Source organism: Cebus imitator, unplaced genomic scaffold (assembly GCF_001604975.1).
Source record: "Cebus imitator isolate Cc_AM_T3 unplaced genomic scaffold, Cebus_imitator-1.0 Scaffold67, whole genome shotgun sequence".
Classification (NCBI taxonomy): Eukaryota; Metazoa; Chordata; class Mammalia; order Primates; family Cebidae; genus Cebus; species Cebus imitator.
This window is the reverse complement of record NW_016107382.1, coordinates 4,891,215-4,910,543: the sequence shown is the minus strand read 5'-3', so window position 1 is coordinate 4,910,543 and position 19,329 is coordinate 4,891,215. Positions and strand designations below refer to the sequence as shown.

General features: G+C 34.6%; 1 protein-coding gene across 6 annotated transcripts in view; it reads right to left on the bottom strand.

Moving 5' to 3' along the window:
• Positions 1-668: 668 nt before the first annotated feature.
• The window catches only part of NAP1L1 (nucleosome assembly protein 1 like 1), a 38,815-nt gene continuing 20,154 nt past the window's right edge, over positions 669-19,329 (bottom strand). For 3 of the 6 annotated variants that reach the window (XM_037739288.1, XM_037739287.1, XM_037739289.1), the window contains 11 exons: positions 14,103-14,244; positions 13,769-13,849; positions 12,261-12,389; positions 11,208-11,279; positions 9,950-10,089; positions 9,426-9,571; positions 9,312-9,331; positions 6,667-6,789; positions 5,918-5,947; positions 5,370-5,420; positions 669-4,578 (listed from right to left, as the gene is read on the bottom strand). In XM_037739288.1, the coding sequence (XP_037595216.1) occupies positions 4,543-4,578; positions 5,370-5,420; positions 5,918-5,947; positions 6,667-6,789; positions 9,312-9,331; positions 9,426-9,571; positions 9,950-10,089; positions 11,208-11,279; positions 12,261-12,389; positions 13,769-13,849; positions 14,103-14,244 (970 nt within the window). In that variant the 3' untranslated portion in view covers positions 669-4,542. Of the gene's footprint in view, positions 4,579-5,369; positions 5,421-5,599; positions 5,696-5,917; positions 5,948-6,666; positions 6,790-9,311; positions 9,332-9,425; positions 9,572-9,949; positions 10,090-11,207; positions 11,280-12,260; positions 12,390-13,768; positions 13,850-14,102; positions 14,245-19,329 lie in introns of those variants that run through there. The other 3 variants (XM_017530625.2, XM_017530626.2, XM_017530627.2) reach the window with 3 other exon arrangements.

Here is a 19,329-nt window from a genome sequence, read left to right as displayed (position 1 = left end):
AATGATAAAATTATGAATACTATCAACTCTGGATATGAGATCTGTCAACTTCCGGCACTCACATATTTAATCACACATTTCCAGTTCCTAATTTTTGGCTTTAAGTTTAAAACATGTAAGAAACTGGCCAGGTGTGATGGCTCACACCTTAATCCCAACACTTTGGGAGGCCAAGGTGGGAGGATCACTTGAGGTCAGGAGTTCGAGATCAACCTGGTCAACAAAAACCCCATCTCTACTAAAAATACAAAATCAGCTGGGCTTGGTGGCGCATGCCTGTAATCCCAACTACTTGGGAGGCTGAGACACGAGAATCGCTTGAACCTGGGAGGTGGCAGTTGCAGGGAGCCCAGATCATGTCACTGCACTCCAGCCTGGGCAACAGAGCAAGACTCTGTCTCAAAAACAAAAATAAAACACGTAAGAAACTAAAAAGCATTGCTTCTATTTTATGCAATGTTTTATCCTGGGTTTCAAAATAATAAAACTCAGTTTGTCCACAAAACCTACAAATGCTCAATTTCCAATACAAAAATTAAACAACCAAATTGACTTATTTCCCACCAGCAATCTATTTCTAAATTAATATACCCCATTTCTTCTTTTATTCAGACTCTTGAGGATGACATGATCGTGCCTCAATAACCCACTCTAAGTCAAAAATATCCTAAGTAGAAGATGTGTTTAATAACCCAGTAAATTCATAAAAGCTGAAATCTTAACACGAACCATTGTAAGTCAGTGACTGTCTATACTAAGGATTTTAGAGAATAATTTCTGTAAACTGGAAAACCTTATAGTTTGATGTCAAAAGGAAGAAACACAAGATACAAAGCATACTGTATTTTTGGAAATATAACACATCAATCAAAATTTCTTATGGATAAGCACTTATCCTTAAGTAAAATAATTTCATATACCAACAAGGATATTTCCATTTCTGTAGTCACGTAAGTGATCCTTAATCAGGCAAGAACTTGGCTCTTTATCCAGGTTATATTTTAATATCTGGAGTTTTAATCTAGCATACAAAAATCACCAGTATACATCTCTTAATTGCAGTATTATTTCACTATCACCATTTACATTTACTTTTCAGGTATCAGAGACTTAGTGCTTTAAGTAGCAAATTACCTAAATTATGAACACATATTTTCAAAAACAAAACCAAGCTCATAATTATGTGTATACAGTGCAGACGATTTTAAAAAACTGAATTAGCATATATTTTTTTTCTAAAGCTCCTATGCAGAACTCATGGTCTTCTGCACTATCAATCTATTCTGTACATTTAAAATAACATTTTTGATTTAAAGTCAAAAATATAAAGGCTTAAATTTTGTTAAGACTAACCCATAAAAAGGACTCCAATTTTAAACCAATCCCTGAAACCAAAGCATCCAAATATTTGAACATTAGTTCAATATTTCTACATAGCACGATAAGATTTTCACAAAGTTACTACAAGTTTTGTCTTTATTTTTAATAATGGAATGGCCTACAATTCAGATAAACCTACAAATTCATACTGTTTATAAATAGCAGTAATATTAATATAAACAGTTAATTCCACTATCTTAGGAGCCTTACCATATCATTAACCTATTCACAGAACAAAAATATTTCTATGAAAGCTAATATATCCTTTCATGTTTGTTTGTTAAGTATGCTAAAACAGAAAATGAGGTAGAATCCCATTTTTCTTTAGTACCATTCCATAAGCCAATTCCACAGAATTAAGTTATTTTTGCAATCTAAAATAGTGATGCTAATACTGCTTCAGTAAGCTAGATTTACTAATGTAAGAATCCTAAGGAATTATGTGGCTTTCAGACATTCATGTTAAACTATAAATTCATCAATTTGTGGAATCTGTGGAACACTTACCATTCTTGAATGACCATAAAGCAAACAGTGCTAAAATTTTTTCTAATCAAAGTTTTCTTTGTAAGTGACTATATTTCACCATTTCTAACAGGCAAAAACAAAACCTACTTGGCAGTCTGCATGGGCTGGTGGAAACTATAATCAGAGTGTAAAGACAAATCTTCAAGTGTCTCAAAAATGTTTGTAGATAACTCAGAATATAATCTATCGGGAACTATGGAATTCCATTTTAGTCTTCAAATAACAAACTCCATTTAGCAGGGGTAGTAAGGTTGCTCTTAAAATTGTAGATTTAGAGAACATAGTGGCCTCAGCACAGAATAGCTCACTCTGGACATCGCTACTCTCCTCTCTTCAAAAAAAGTATACATATTCATTTAGAAAAAAAAAAACACCCAAAATATCACCAGAACATTTTATAAAATTAAATCCAAATTTTATTAAGGATTTCAAGTTACATACTTCAAATTTCTAGAATGGAATGGAATCATTTTGGAACTGGAAAAATGGCATAAACACTGACATCCCCTGAAACTTCAATATTATAAAGAAAATTCTTCTGCAAACCACATCTCCATTACATAACAAGACTAGGTATTATCTACACCGTCACTTTGGCAATAGCTATTTCCTAAAAGAATCAAAAAGATGATTTTGCTACTTCAGTTCATTAAAAATGGGATTCTATCTTTAAAGTTCAGAAAAGGCTGTGTTTAGATGAACTATGGTTACAAAAAAAAAAAAAAAAAAAAGCAAGAGTCTCTAATCAAAGCAAAGGAAATCATTTAAAATAAAGAGATAAAAGCTATTATTATTGGTTAAGGATTTCCAGTAGTAAGTTAAAATCTCAGGAGAGGAATGGATAGCACTACAAACAATGTGTTCACATTCTAAGATCTTTTCACTAACTTCTCAAAAAGGAAGTTTTCATTACCTCTAAAAACAAATTCAATGTAATTTTATTAAGAGCAGGAAATCTAGACCTTCCTCTAATGACAATCCAATAGTCCACCCTTGCTGTCATCAAAAAAAACTTCAACTCCAAAATTAACAGTAATTAGCCTGAGGTATTGTAAATGTGGCTCTACAGTCTGAAATTTTACGGCATCTTTTGTCAAAAATAGTCTTATTTCCACTTTAGTCTCACGACTACAATACTATATAGTGCTATCCCTGTAGTATTTACTACAATACAGTCATCAAAAATATCTGAAAAAAAATTCTTGGACCTTATGAAATAGTACATCCAACCACTTCTATAAAAATAGGAGCCACACAAAGATCAAGAGAGTGCTACCTGCCCAGATCCAGAACAGAGGTACTTAACCTCTGTTTTCCAGTTTAGTTGTCAAAGAGTAATGTGAACAAAATGCTGTGTGTCACACTGGCATTACAAATAGGCCCAAAATTTTGAGCTTTTAATGAGATTGAGAAACATTTTAAGAGATTTAACTCAATATGCCTTAACACATCCATGAGGTAGTTAAGTAAACAGTACTACCCATTTTAATACATAGTAAGCAGAACCATGGGTAAGTGACATACTCATATTTTAAGCAATAACAATTAGAAGAAACCACAGAAGCTCTGGGCCTTCTCTATAGCTCTAACCCAAAGAAAATGAATTTTTTTTTAAAACATCAAATCATTTAAGATTTTCTTCTTTTTTTTATACTTGCTTATTAGTATAGCATCTCTTTCCAAAGCTGGTACCCTTTCTTCAATAATGTGGTAAAAACTGAGTATAACCCTTAATTCAAGCTAGGCCTCTGCTTCTACCTGAATTGGTACAAAATTAAGACATTATCTTATAAGAACTAAAATTGTATTTGAAATTTTTATTTTAGGCTGCAAAAACAAAAACAAGCAAACAAACAACAAATAACTTGAAAATAGGCTTGTCAAATGATGTAAATTCATCCTTTCCAGGGAAGCAGAAAGTAGACCCTACCACAAAGAAAAGATGCTTAGTTAATGGAGGTTAAATTTAAAAGTACAAAATTCAGGCTAACTTCTGAAAATCCTGTTTTATTCACCTCACTGTGGTACCAATAACTATCCTGAATCAGGTTACTTTACAATTAACTATGTCACCTATGTAACAAAATAATCCATTAACAATCTAATACAGTTATTGGGTGTGGTCATACTGGAAATTCTTAACCATACAGCTGTCTTGCCAATTTTTTTTTTTTAAACGATGAATTGTCTTAGTATAAGTCACTGTATTTCTGTAACAAAGTAATGAAAGGCACAGCTAATCCAAGCGGACTTAATCCTATTCAACAACCAGCTGAAAAAATACTTTGGTTCTTCAAGGAAAAATTACGAAAAAAGAAAAAGTATTTCCTTTAACAGGTGTTAATTTTCATAGCTGTACTCCAAGAGCTACATAAAAATATTCCAGAAGAACCAAATTATGTAGTAATGAATGAACATGCGTGACGGAATCTGTGCATTCAACATATCTGGCAGAAAAACTAGTTAAAATGCTAGGTAGAACAAATTGGTCTTTAAAATATCAGTTTCCTGTCTTTTTAAAAAAAAATTACCTAGTCTACCAAGAAAATACAAAAACATAAGGCTGTAAGTAAATAAGAGTTGTGTTTAGGCTATTACAGTGCAGGTTATCCTCAAGGCCACATACATCCTGCTTCACTGCTGCTTGCACTCTGCTGGGTTTTGATCCTTCTGTTAAAGGAAAACAACAAGTCAATCTATCTTCTTCTACCTGCTTCAGTGAATTTCTTAATAGTAATTACTGCCTTAATTATAACAGTAGCTCACTGTTGTCAAAAAAAAAAAAAAAGGGTATAGGACAATGATGGTAAATTATTTTAGTAGCAAGTTACTGAAATGCTAAAATCAAGCTCAAACTTTACACTATAGAATTAACTCCATAAAATGTGACACACACTAAACCATAATCTTAAAAAATAAAATTACTAAGCAATTTATGTTAGTTATATTAGCAATCAGTTTTGCTTTTGCCTCAGGAATAATAAACTAGGACTCTCAGGGACTGAATAAGAGTAGCTGGAAGGATTTAACAAACTCTACTGCTCCCCAGTTCTGGAATACTCCTGCAACCAGATCTTTCAAAACCCTTTTTTTAAAAAGCTGTCCTTAGAAAGGAAAATAATCTAAAATCACATGCAATCATTTTTTCTAATGCATAAAAACTGTTCTAATTTGTCTCATTAAAATAGAATCCTAGGGTTCGCTGTGCCTGAAACTACAGAAAGTAGAAAGCCCAAGCAAAAAACAATGTTTTTAGAAAACAACGTTTTAGAAAAACGTCCACTGAAATTATGTGTACTGTTCAAAATGCCAGTGGGACTGAAAAAAGAAAAAGTTATCCAGCCAACAGGCTTTATTTACTAAAGACTTTAACAGAGAGAAATGAACTTGATATTCAGAAATACCAACTCTTACTTTAGTCTGTCTTAAATTTAATAGAAAGCAGCACTAATTTTGCTCACCTTCGGGTCATAGTCTGGATCATTTTCCTCATCTCCTTCTTCTTCCCCTTCCTATATTAAAGTTCAAAATGCATCCATGAAGTATGTACATAGTAGGTAAATTGGCTCATAATGTAGGGAAAATTTAATACAAGTTACTCTACGGGTCAACAGATTTTCATGATTACAGAGTCTGATGATAATACAATTTAATCTGAAAGCTTCTAATATGAAAAATTTCCCAACACAACTTGAGACATCCAGACAGCTTTTATTGAAAATAGTTACTGCAGCCAACGTTGAAAAAGTTTACTGCAGCTTTTGACTTCTTCAAAGAGCTGATAACCCTGCAGCAGAACAAAATTATTTGAAATAAAAAAATGTTGCTGAGTTTTGCAATTTATTTATTGAAACCTTATACATACATTGTTTGGCTGTAGAATTCTAAAATCATATTTTCCAAAATGTTTTTTATCCCAAATCACAGAATGATTATAGCAAAGGAATACATAAGTCATTCAATTTGCTTCTCAATTGTTAAACATATTTGCTCATTTGGTAAACATTACCTCATCCGCTTCTTCACCTTCTTCATCATACTGAAAAGGAAAAACAGCATGTGAGTGAATGTAACACACATTTCAGAGTAGCATTAGTAACATTCATCACTGTGTAAACTAGTATCTCAAAAGAAAAAACCTACTTTCCTATCAAGGGGTTGATTATAAATTAAAACACATACTAGCTGCAAGAATCACTCAGCTCACTGCCAATTTATAAAACTAAAGAACAGAGTACAATCAATCGTGAATAAAGTATGATCAGACAACTATTACTGTACATATTACCCACACCTAAATGTGGAATGCACTGTACAAAAAGGACCTAAACCCTACGCTAACAACTGCCATTGAGCAAAACATATCCAAAACATCTATATGCAGCTTAATCTTAACCTACTCATCACTCAATACTACCTTGAATGAAAATCTATGCCTCCCAGTAAACATTTTCTTGTACACTAAAAAGTCCTAGTTCTGTGAAGTCAAGGCAAGAGCACAGATATATAGCACTAACCAAAGTTTCACAAACTCAGAACAATCTTATCAGCAGAAAATTAAAAGCTAAGATAAATGAATCCAAAAATCCTAAGGAGACATACTTAAAATCCAGAAAAGCTATATACAGATCATCAATAATTTGCCTAATTTTGAATTATATTATGTCTTGCGTCTTAAAAATTAAATCTTATCTATTTCTCATTCTAACCACTATACTCTCGCCCAATTATTTCTTTGTAGTATTCAAATTCACTTACATCATCATCATCATCTTCAATAGCTTCTCCAGTAAAGTATAACACTGATCTTGGGATTATACGTTCACGTAAAAAGTGACCAATTTCGAAGTCTGCAGCAAGGATAGCTTCAGCATCATCATCCTATTTTTAAAGGAAAACAAAAGAAGAAAATTTAGGAATAACTTTGTTACTTAATTTGGCACGTGTAAGACTCTTAGAGGCTGGGTGTGGTGGCTTGCACCTATAGTACCAAAACTTCAGGAAGCCAACATGGGAGGACCACTTGAGCCCAGAAGTTCAAAACCAGCCTAGACAATGTAGTGAGACCCCCAACTCTACAAAAAATAAACAATTAGCTGGGCATAGTGACACAAGCCTGTAGTCTCAGCTACTTGAGAGGCTGAGGTAGGGGAACTGCTGGAGCCCAGCAGCTTGAGGCTGAAATAAGCTGTGATCACGTCACTGCACTCTAGATCCTGGGCAACCAAAAAAAAAAAAAAAAAAAAAAAATAAAAGACTAAATGGAGGGATGGATAGATAGATAAATAAATAAATAAACTGAGTCAGTGGTATATGAAAATTCTCTGTACCATCCTCATGATTTTTCTTTGACTCTAAAATTATGCAAAAATACAAAGCAAAAAAAAAAAAAAAAAAAAAAAAAAAAGTCTATGATGAAAGGAAGAAATCCTCAACTTTACTTTTTACTTTCCATTATTTTTCTCATACCATGTTAACAAATGATTTGTCATTTTCAAATTTCCTTAATAATTTTTCCAAGTTTTTAACAAAAAGAAAATTAAGTTAGCAGTCCAGTATGCATACTAAAGAAATTGTGAAGAATAAAAATTAGAATTGCTTACTTAGTTCTTGCTGGTTTAAACAAAAATATGTAAAAGCAGCTGTTACATATGTCTGAATTTTTCCTTTTAAAATACTGAAAACACCAAATAGAAAAACACACACACAAAAAAAACCCTCAGGTTATTGTAGGTAACATTGTTAAGTATATAGCAAATAGAAAGACATAATAACCACAGAGGATCACATATACTTCCTAAAAGACAGTACCCAAATAGCTGTACAGTTTTAAGTCTACTAATCCCAAATGAGATAGAGTCCTAGTTCAGAAAGACAATATACTAACTAAATCAGATACCCCTAGCACTTTTATTTTTTAGACAGGGTCTCACTGTGTTGCCCAGGCTGGCCTCAAGTGATCCTTCCACCTCTGCCACCACAGCAGCCGGGATTACAGGTGCCTGAAGCTGTACCTGGCTTAGGATTTCTATTTAATGGCAAAGCACAGGGCACAAGTGGGTCTGGCATTATTCACAATTAAAACAATCCCACTTTGGGTCGGGTGTGGTGGCTCACACCTATAATCCCAGCACTTTCGGAGGCTGAGTTGGGTGGATCACAAGGTCAGGAGTTCGAGACCAGCCTGGCCTATGTGGTGAAACCCCATCTCTACTAAAAATACAAAAATTAGCTGGGCATGGTGTGAGCACCTATAATCCCAAGCTACTCAGGAGGCTGAGGCAGGAGAATCGCTTGAAACAGGAAGGCAGAGGTTGCAGTGAGCCAAGATCATGCCACTGTATTCCAGCTTAATCAAAAGAGCAAAATTCCATCTCAAAAAAATAAATAAAAATTTTAAAATCCCACTTTAAGTTCTACGATACTAAACAATGAGCACACCCTCTGTGAATTTTATGAATGTTTGAGTCAAAAACACAATCTTATAAATAAAAAAGTCCAAAAGGGCGGGGGCGGGGAGGGATTCAAACCACAGGTAGAAGTTTTCTATCCATAACTAACACTGTTTTGTCATCAATATTTAGTAACAAAAAAAAGAACTTGAACACAAATTCCAATCCATCCACTGATATGAAAACAGTGTGACGCTCTATCTTAATACTTAAAGTAGTTCTTCTTGCCTAAAATTCATACTGCTTTGTATTTCCTTTCATTGTCCTACAAGCCAAGCCAAAAATACTTACTTTTGCCTTTTGCAGATTTGTTCTAAGCCTTAGCCAAGATTATTCCAATTCAAAAGTATTCCGTTTAAGTTAATTTCTAATTCCATATATAAAAACTATTTAAACTATCTTAGTTAATTTAAATTCAAAACCCTGTCCAAAAGAAAATCAAATGCAAAATATACCTGCCCTACCTTGTATGTACAGACTTTCTTTAAGGTTGTTCCTCAGTTCAGGCTATATGGCAGGAACCTTTCATAGTCCTTTGCCATATGCAATATACGTGAACATACACAGTCACAATATGAAACCATATTTACACTGGAATAACAAATACAGGAATGAATTCTAACCATAATGTAGCTAGGAATTTAACAGTATAAATGACCTAATACATTCTGGTTTTACTAAGGAAGACATAGTTTTGAAAAGTTAAATACCTCACATCAATATTTGTAAGTCTCAAAAGAAAGAAAACCTTAAGCTTTTTAATCTCAGTGTTTCTCAGTAGAGGCACTGATATTTTGAATGGAACAATTTTTCAGATCCAAAAAGCCTGCCTCATGTATTGTAGGCCTCAGAACTCAATGTAACAACCACCCCACTCTCAATTTTTGAAATTCAGTGCTTTAATTTCAAATATAGTAAACAATTCAATAAATAAATAACAATTCAACTTACCAGATCTCCACTCTCGGGAACTGCAAAATTGAGAAAAGAAATTAAAATGAATAAGAAGCTGAACAATGCTTACTATAAAACCACCATTAATACTTAGGCAAAAATATTATTTACCTTCAGGAGGGGCAAAAAAATTAAAGAAAGAGTCATTGGAAACTGTTTTAGTCACAGTACGAACTGTCCCGCGTCCCTTGTGTTTCTGCTTCTTCTTGATGGTTTTCAAAGTGACATTCTTTCCTTTTTTCCAATCTATCTGGCACCTTGCAAAACAAAGAAAAATCTATCACAATTGACAATCTTTCAATTGCTAAACTTTTAGAAGTAAATGTTATATTTAGATTTCAAATTTTAGAAGGGTGAAATGCTTCAAGTGTTTTCTATAGCAGTATAAAGGGAAAAATTTTATTCCTAAGCAAATATTTAAAATAAACATATTTACAATTAGCACAAACAAACAGTATGATTTAAAGAAGCAGTCATGGGCCCAAGGAGAATTATAGGAAAATTGTTTGTCAGAAAACATCTTACCAAAACGTTCAGAGACAGACTATGTACATATGTAAATGGAAATAAGTATAGAAATAAAGTATAACAAAAATAAAAAACATTTTATTAAAAGGTAGTAAAATTAAACTCACCCCGTACAACCCATAATTTCTGGTCCATCAAAAGAAAAGGGATCAGAATCATCTGGTTCTGACCTCATCCTATATGTCTTTGTCAGCACTTCATTTGTAAAATATTCATTGGGCTCAAAGTGAAATTCTAAGACAAAACTCTAGGGGGAAGAGGAATAAAAATCAGTGAATTACGTACTTCATAAATTTCACCACTTTAGTAAATGCAGCTAAATCTGTTTTTCAAAAACATACATAATATTCTAAGTGATAATGTTTTTTCTACTCTGAAATACAGCTTTTTGTTTTGTTTTGTTTTTTTTGAGACAGAGTTTTGCATGGTTTTAAGACAGTTTTACATTTCCAGGCTGGTGTGCAGTGGCACAATTTCAGCTCACTGCAACCATTGCCTCTCAGATTCAAGTGATTCTCGTGCCTCAGCCTCCCAATTACCTAGGATTACAGATGTGTGCCATCACGCTCAGCTTATTTTTGTATTTTTAGTAGAGATAGGGTTTTACTATATTGGACAGGGTCGTCTTGAACTCCTCACCTCAAGTGATATGCCCACCTCAGCCTCCCAAAGTCCTGGGATTACAGGCGTGAGCCACTGAGCCCGGCAGTGAATATTTTATGGGACAGACTGTCAGATAAGCCCTGGATTATTTTTAAATCAAAATGAGGTACAAATTAAACTGAATAAAGCTTAGTTTCAATTTACAACTACTAAATAATTAACATGTTCACACAATAGGCTAGGCACACCTAAATACTGTCTCCCTTACTCTCCCACCTACCCCAGGAATTAGGCTTTTAAATAGAGGCTAAACGTGAACTTGACACAGAAAATGCCCAACCATAAGCATCTATAGCCTATATTCATACTAGTTTTGCCCATAGTTTACATTAATACTGGTAGTTTGGTGGACAGGCCGTTGGCTGATTTTTCCTTATTTTAGGGAGCGGGCATCCTCTAACATCATCAGTTTTATGTAATTCCTAAGCTCATGCCTTTTAATACAGAAGAAGTACTTATTCATGTTCCCTTGGCATTATTTTTATCCACTTAGCCAGGAACAAGGATTGTCTGTGTTTCAAACAGTTTATGTTCAGAGGGAGGAAAAGGAATAAATACTGCCTCACAATTAGCAACATCCAAATATTTATTCACTACAACAAAGAGCACCAACCTTCTGCTTGAATGTTATCTTTTCAAAAGTTTCTATTTATCTACCTGTAAGCATGTTACAAAATTATAAATATTTCAAAGTTCTTTTACCATGGGCTGGCCAGCATCTGAGAACTTCACTTTAATATCTTTCAAGTGCTTCAGAATAGGTTCATCATGTTCCTTCAAATTAAAAAAATTTAAAAAAATGAGTATCTAACATGGCATTTGAGAGCTGTGTTCTGTTACTACACAGATACCAGCTGACAGAGATGTATTTTAAAGTAATTTTGTATAGCAATTATGAACCTTAAGACTTACTCTCCAGGTTATGGCTTATACTAAAGCTAGTTTATACTGCAGTTCTACTGCCACTGGTAGAGAAAAAGTGTCCAAATAGACAACTAAATCATTATATAGGACAAAAAATTCAAAATCCAGTCTAAATAAGGCACATTTGCTTTAAAAATGTTTCCTGATTATAACTGCTGCATTTTCCAGCTGCTTGTCCCTTCCTCCTGCTTGATCCTCTTCTACTTTGCTAAAGTAGAACTGTACTAAGCAGTAATTATGTGGAGATCATTTCTTTTTCTCCATGTAACTTCCAACAAGGACAAGACAGGGAAACATGTACTACTACAACGCACATGCAGTGACTCACTCAAGAAATGCTTAAAGAAGTTCCCAAAGAAGGTGACAACCGTTATGGTTTGCCAGAGAATGTAACCATTGTGAATGAGTTTAACATCTTTATAGTATTCTTAGAAAATGCAAATTTCTCCTGGAAGAATTGTTTCAGATTGAAAAAGGTTGTTTGGGGTGGGGGGATGGGTAGTTGCATTAATTGCAGCTGTTAAGATTAACTTTCCTATCATACTTCCATACTAAACTGGTAAAGACCGAAGCCACAGGGTTATGAGAAAACAGCAGTTGATAATGAGCAATTATCAATGGGACCACTTCATTATCTCATTTTTGAAAATAAACTGTAATTTATTTGATTACATTAATCAAAGCTGTAATTTCCCTTCAACAGATATTAGCTGTTTCAAAAGTAAGCAACCATTCTAGAAAGATCAACACTGAGGAGAACAGTCATCATGCCATTTAAACTTCAAAGGTTTACCCTTCAAAGTAAACTGGTACATTTATGAATAAAATTACCTGAACCATATCACTGAGCAAGTCAACATTCTTAAAAACAGTTAACCAAAATTCAGGAATTCCTTTGGGGTCTTCTTTTTCTTCATCCTTTTTCTCATCTTCAATCTTGGCCTTTTCTTTCAATTCCTCCTTGATAAGTGACAGCATACATTATTTAATACATAGATCAGACCTCTTGATAAAGTAGCAAAGGTATAAAAACCAAAAAGCGTACAGTCACCAGATTATTACCTTCAAAGTTCTAGTCTACCTGTGTAAACGTGTATAAATACTGCTATTACCCATAACAAACCTTAATCCCATGAAAATGACTGCTACCACACCCCTCTGAAGAGAACCACTAAGATGACCAAGATCTGTAGGAAAAACCCTTTTAGTGAAAAAAAAAAAAATTTAACTCACTAAAAATGAAGTCTTAAGCATAGTAAACAAGAAAAGCAATATTAACTTGGTCCAATGCCTCATGCCATGGTGTTCTTAATCAAAATATAATGTTCTCTTTACCAAACAACATAAAATAGCAATGCTAGAGAGGTGGAGCACTTAACAGCACTGAAGGTGAGTCACAGCTCTGCCATTATTCATTGTGGGAAAGACACTTAAAAGCCTCCATTTCTTCACTTGAAAATGGCAACAATCCTCAGCCTATCATGAAGTTAAAAAAGAAACGCATATAATGAACCTACAAACTAAAAACTATAGGCCGGGTGTGGTGGCTCATGCATGTAATCCCAGCATTTGGAAAGCTAACGAAGGCAGATCACTTAAGGTCAGGATTTCGAGACCAGCCTGACCAACATGATGAAACCTCATCTCTACTAAAAATAACAAAAAATTAACCAGTCATGGTGGTGCACGCCTGTCATCCCAGTTGCAGGGAGGCTGAGGCAGGAGAATTGCTTGAACCCAGGAGGTGGAGATTGCAGTGAGCCGAGATCATGTCACTGCACTCCAGCCTGGGCAACAGAGTGAGACTCAAAAAACTATAAAAATAGGCTAAGCACAGTGGCTCAATGGTTCAAGTCCATAATTCCAAGACTTTAGGAGTCTGAGGTAGGAAGACTGCTTGAAGCCAGGAGTCCAAGACCAGCCTGGGCAAGAAGACTCTGCCTCTACAAAAAAAATGTAGAGATTAAGCTGGGCATGGTAGCGTCAGATAGTCCTAGCTACTCAGGAGGCTGAGATGGGAGGATAGCTTAAGCCCAGAAGTTCAAGGCTGCAGTGAGCTATGATCATGCCAGTGCACTCCAGCCTGGGCAAAACCCTATCTCTTAAACCAAAAAAACTATAAAATGCAAGGAAATAATGACTTTTTGAGCAGATGGTGGTGCCACGTTGAATAATAGCTCATCTGCACTATCATTCTTAAAAAAAGAAAAAATATTTCCTAGGTATAAAAATATAACTGATTATGTAATATTGTATTCCATCATTAAATGCTAAAATTTCTGACAAGTCCTAAGATTTCATCATCTAAAAAACACACTAAAATAAAAGATGATACTAACCGAAATCTCATCTTCTTCATCTGGTTTCCATTCACATTCTTCTTCCGTAGGCTCATAAATTGCATTAATAATCTCAAATCGCTAAAATGATTTAAAAAAAGGCTGTATAAAAATATTGGCATCCAAGCTAAAACCAGTGGTTTCTCACTAAGTAGTCTTATAAATTTAACAAATGCATACCATAACCTTGACTGCTATTATTGATAGATCCTCCAAGTGCCACTAATAACAATTTCAATGACAGTTCTAAAGACCAAGCTCTTCCAAGTCTGCTTATATTTCCAGAATTTGTCTTCTAGAATGATAAATTAAACTAATTAGGAGAAAGCATTACCTTATCAAATAGAGGCTGATAGAGAACAGCATACTTCCTTTCAAGATCGTGAACTTCCTCATAGAATTTGGCTTCTATCTGTGCACATTTAACTTGCAGGTTTTTGAGAGCATTCACTCGTCTTTTAACTACCCTAGGCAGGCTGAAAGGTTAGAAACCAGTTACACAGCATCATAGTGAAATGGAAGTCACAATTCTTTTGTCATACTGAAACTGAAGCATCAGAGTTAGTGAATGACAGGTTTTTTTATCTGAGGCAAAAGAGATTCAAAGCAAATAAAAACCAAAGAGATATGAATATAGTGAACCACTGGCTATAAAATATTTCAAAAGTAGCAATGAACTAGGTAAATTGATAAAGATGATGCAAATCATACTGCCAACCCTAAATCTTTAACCAAATGTTGGACTTGTCATTGATGAGGTCATGGCCTAACCATCTTGGTTCTGAGAACAATGATTACTTGGATTTTTCTTTTACATATATCTCACCTATACAAGCTATTAGGAAAAGGAAGGGAGTATGTGTGTATTAGGAAAAAGGACAAGATCCCACACACCATTATTTTATTTTAGTCTCCATATTTAATCAGGAATTAGTAATTACATTATTAAATAAGAGGAGACAAGTATTTTTAAAATAACAGCTTTAGGCTATGTGCTACGGCTCACACCTGTAGTCCCAGCACCTTGGGAAGTCAAGGAGGGTGGACTGCTTGAGCCCAAAAGTTCAAAATGAGCCTGGGCAAAACCCTGTCTCTACAAAAAATACAAAAATTAGCTGGGTGTGATGGTGCATGCCTGTGGTCCGAGCTACCTGGAAGGCTAAGATGATAGGATCACCTGAGCCTGGGATGTTGAAGCTGTATTGAGTGAGATTGCATCACCACTGCACTCCAGCCTGGCTGACAGAATGAGACCGACTCAAAAATAAATAACAGCTTTGATGAGATAAAATTAATACACCATACAATGCACTGTGAGACACTGTTTTTTGTTTTTTTTTTTTTAACTTTTATTTTAGGTTTAGGGGTATATGTGAAGGTTTGCTGTGCAGATTATTTTATCACCCAGGCATTAAGCCCAGTACCCAATACTTATCTTTTTACTCCTCTCCTTCCTCCCACACTCCGCCTTCAAGTACCTACAGTGTCTGTTGTTTCCTTCTTTGTGTTCGCGAGTTCTCATCATTTAGCTCCTACTTATAAATAAGAATGGGCAGTATTTGGTTCTCTGTTCATGGTTAGTTTGCTAAGGATAATAGCCTCTAGCTTCATCAATGTTCCCACATGATCTCCTTCTTTTTATGGCTGCAGAGTATTACCTGGTGTATATGTACCACATTTTCTGCATTACATCTGTCACTGATGGGCATTTAGGTTGATTTCATGTCTGCTACTGTGAATAGGGGGACTGATTTTTTAAAATTATACACACTAGGTTATGAATCTCCTAAAGAATGATTCAACCTCTCTAACAATAAATGTTCACACTTAAAATGTAACTTCAGGTAAACTATGCAACAGATACAAAATCCAGATTAAAATTTCTTGCCACAAACTTCTGCAAATCAAATAATTCATTAACTTAGCCACTACTTTATTTAAGGCTATCAGAAATAAAAAACAAACACTTAAAGATATCAACTTTCTATTTCTGTTAATTATAAGCAAAAAGCACTATTCTGCCAAGGCAGTGAACTAGCATGGGCTTCTGGCTTTTTTTGCCCCCTCAAAAAGCTATCCCTAACAACTTCAGAACCAAGAATGAAGCAACTACTTCAGGCACATACACACCATAAGCAATTTCAGGTAAGACTGGAGGTTGTGTTTAACTGGTACAGGGTAACTAACAACATGGGGAGGGAATGGCCACAGCAGGCAGCAGTGCAGACAGGCTGGAAGATAGCATTTCTGCAAGAAAGTTTCTTAAGTTCTGCATCTGCCTTGCAACAATCATTGCCTGCCACCTTCACCCTTCACATGAGCCCAATGCCAGGGTTCCTGAAATAACATGAAGAGCTGATGAAAGCTGTACTGGTTCAAAGCCCTCAAACATGCATTTGATCCAATCTAGGAATAATAAATTAGACAACCAAAGGAGACTGGTACCCACCCCTACAAAGCGCACCATAAAAATTGCCTGGATTAGCAACAAACTTGGTCTAAGGCAACTAGTGCTACTACTTAGGTTCACCCCGTGCCCTTCTCCGTGTCACAGACCTTCATTTCTCTCTAAAAAACAATCAGGGTCACTGGTATTGCCTAATGTGACGGAGCTCAAAGGCAAAAATAACTAGACATTTCAAGAGTACAATTTCTATGAAAGAGTCAAATTATCATCTGAAGCAGCATTATTAGACAGAGAATTTAAAGAAGAATGCAAATATAGAGATGAGGAAGATTAACAACATGCAACAAGACCAAGAAATCTAAAACAGAGTGGGAATGTTAAGTAAGAAAAATACAATAACTAAAATAAGCAACAAATAAGAGAAACAGGATAGATTCAACTGAAGATAAAGTCCATGATGTTGAAAAGTTCTACCAGAAGGCAGCATGAAGGACAGATGGAAAATAGAAAAGCTGAGATATGTATTACAAAAGTATCAACAGCTAACAAACAGAGAAGGGGTACAATACTTAATAAATGGGAATGATAAATTTCTCAGAATTAAAGCAATATAAAAATCCTTACTCTGCTTCCTAGATGGGTTAATGAGATTTATGAATACCAAAGACAAAAGAAAATCCTAAAGGTTTCCAGTGAAAAAGAATAACCTTCAAAGAAAAACGAATCAGACTAACAGGCATTAAAAGAAACACTGAAGTACAGAAAAAAAAAAAAATTGTACTTTTTAAGCCTATTTCATAGCCAAACTATCATTCAGATATAAAAGCAAGACGGAAATTTTATCAGGTATACCAGGCTTTAGGTTTGCCACAGATACTCACTATATATTACTAAAAGCAATTTTTGAGGAAGTTTAAAAAAAAAATCCCGGAGATTCTACTTAAGGTATGCGTGTGGTTAAATATCTTGGTAAATTTCTTGCTTTGAAGGGAAAAATAGAGTGCCAGAGAAAGCACATTTGTAAATATAGATATTGGTAAATTTAAGAAACCAATAGGGGCAAATAAACTTAGATATCAGGTTATAAGCTACTACCATATTAACAAAAACCAACACATTAACTTTGAAACCACCAGAAGATGACTTGATCTATCCAATGGGAAGCAGAAAAGAAGGAAGAAAAACTCGAAGTAAAATAAATTAAAAAAACAGAGCAAGACGGCAGCAATACATCCAAAAATACAACTTTTAAGAAATGTAAAGTTAGACTTACTATAATAAAGAAACAAATATTGATGCCGGGTGCGGTGGCTCATGCCTGAAATCCCAGTACTCTGGGAGGCCCAGGCAGGTGAATCACCTTAATGCAGGAGTTCAAGACCAGCCTGGGCAACATGGCAAAACCCCGTCTCTACAAAAATATAAAAATTAGCCAGGCACAGTGGTGTGTGCAGTCCTCCCAGATACTTGGGAGTCTGAGGCAGGAGAATTGCTTGAGCCCAAGGCTGAGGCTGCAGCAAGCCATCATTTTGCCACTACACTCCAGCCTGGATGACAAAGCAAGACGCTGTATCTAAAAAAATAAAAGCAAACATTGATACTAGAGGAAAACACAAAGACGGAAAAAGACATACTAGGTTAAAGGTTAAAAAAAAAAAAAAGGCTGGGGGTGATGGCTCATACCTGTATTGCCAGCACTTTGGAAGACCAACGTGGGAATTATCACTTGAGCCCGAGTTTAAGACCAGTCTAGGCAACACAGTGAGACTCCATCTCTACAAAAATAATAGCCAGGCATGGTGGTATGTACCTGTGAGTCCCAGTTACTTGGGAGGGAGAGGTGGGACAATCACAGTTAGCCATGATTGTGCCACCACACTCCTGTGTGGGTCACAGAGCAAGTCCTTGTCAAAAAAGCTAGTGGTAGTTATTGAAATATCAAACAGAAATTATGGCCAAAAAAAAAAAAAAGATAAAAAAAGATAAAAGGAAGACATATATCAGTAAAATGAAACAAGAGAACAAGAAATGCTCTCACAAATATCATACACCTAATATGGCTTCAAAATATTTCAATCTACAAGTGACAGAAAAACTGTCAGGTCAAGCAAACAACGAATAAGCACAAATAGAGAGAAGCTGAAGAATATAATAAGCTTGAGCTATTAATTTCAGCATGCAGATCTTCACAATCAACATTTACAAAAATAAGAGTATTAAGGCCATAAAAAACACAAATGAACAAATAAAAATCAAATAAATTAAGCATTCAATTTTAAAAAACTGGAAAGAGTAACATAGAGCAAACCTAAAAAGGAAGTAACATTAATGCCAGAAACCAGACAGCAGCAATAACAAAAGACAACACAGAAAAGGAAAAGTCAAATTAATATTTTAAGAAATTAATAAGATCAAGACAACTAGCAGAATTAAGATGCAAAATACAGATTATGAAAACCAGATTTTTAAGACTATTATAAACTATGTGCTAATCAATTTTAAAACTAGATAAGTGCATACATGTTTAAAATATAGAACTCCAAAACTGATGTGAGAACTTGAATAAATTAGTATGTTAAAAAAAAAAAAAAAATTCTCCATAACTCCCCAGGACCTCACTTCCCAAACTCTAAAGGCCCAAAGTTAATTGTTTCAGGAAAGAAAAGTTGTTTCTTTCCTGAAACAACTTGTATTAGATAAGAATTAACTGTTCTTGGGGTAGAATTCTTCTAAAAATTTACTTTGGGCCTTTGGAGTTTGGGAAGTAGAGGTCCTGGGGAGTTTTGGAAAATTTTTTTTCAAAACATACTAATTTATTCAAGTTCTCTCATCAATTTTGGAGTTTAAAAGGAAAGAAAATAAAGAAAAAATAAAAAATAAAAGCAGCTCCATTCATTTCATTAGGCAATTGTATTTCTGACTCCAAAAACCAGTTAAATATTACCATTTCCTGAAAGTTTCTTCATGCATGTACATACATGCATGCACACAACACAAGCTTATTTCACTAACAAGTAAGAACCATAAAATTCAATTAATCAACAATGTAATGATAACACATCATGATTCAATTTACTATAAGAATGCAAGGCTAGTTTGATATCCAAAATCAGTATTTCCAAAACAAAAACATATATTTACTATTTACTTACTA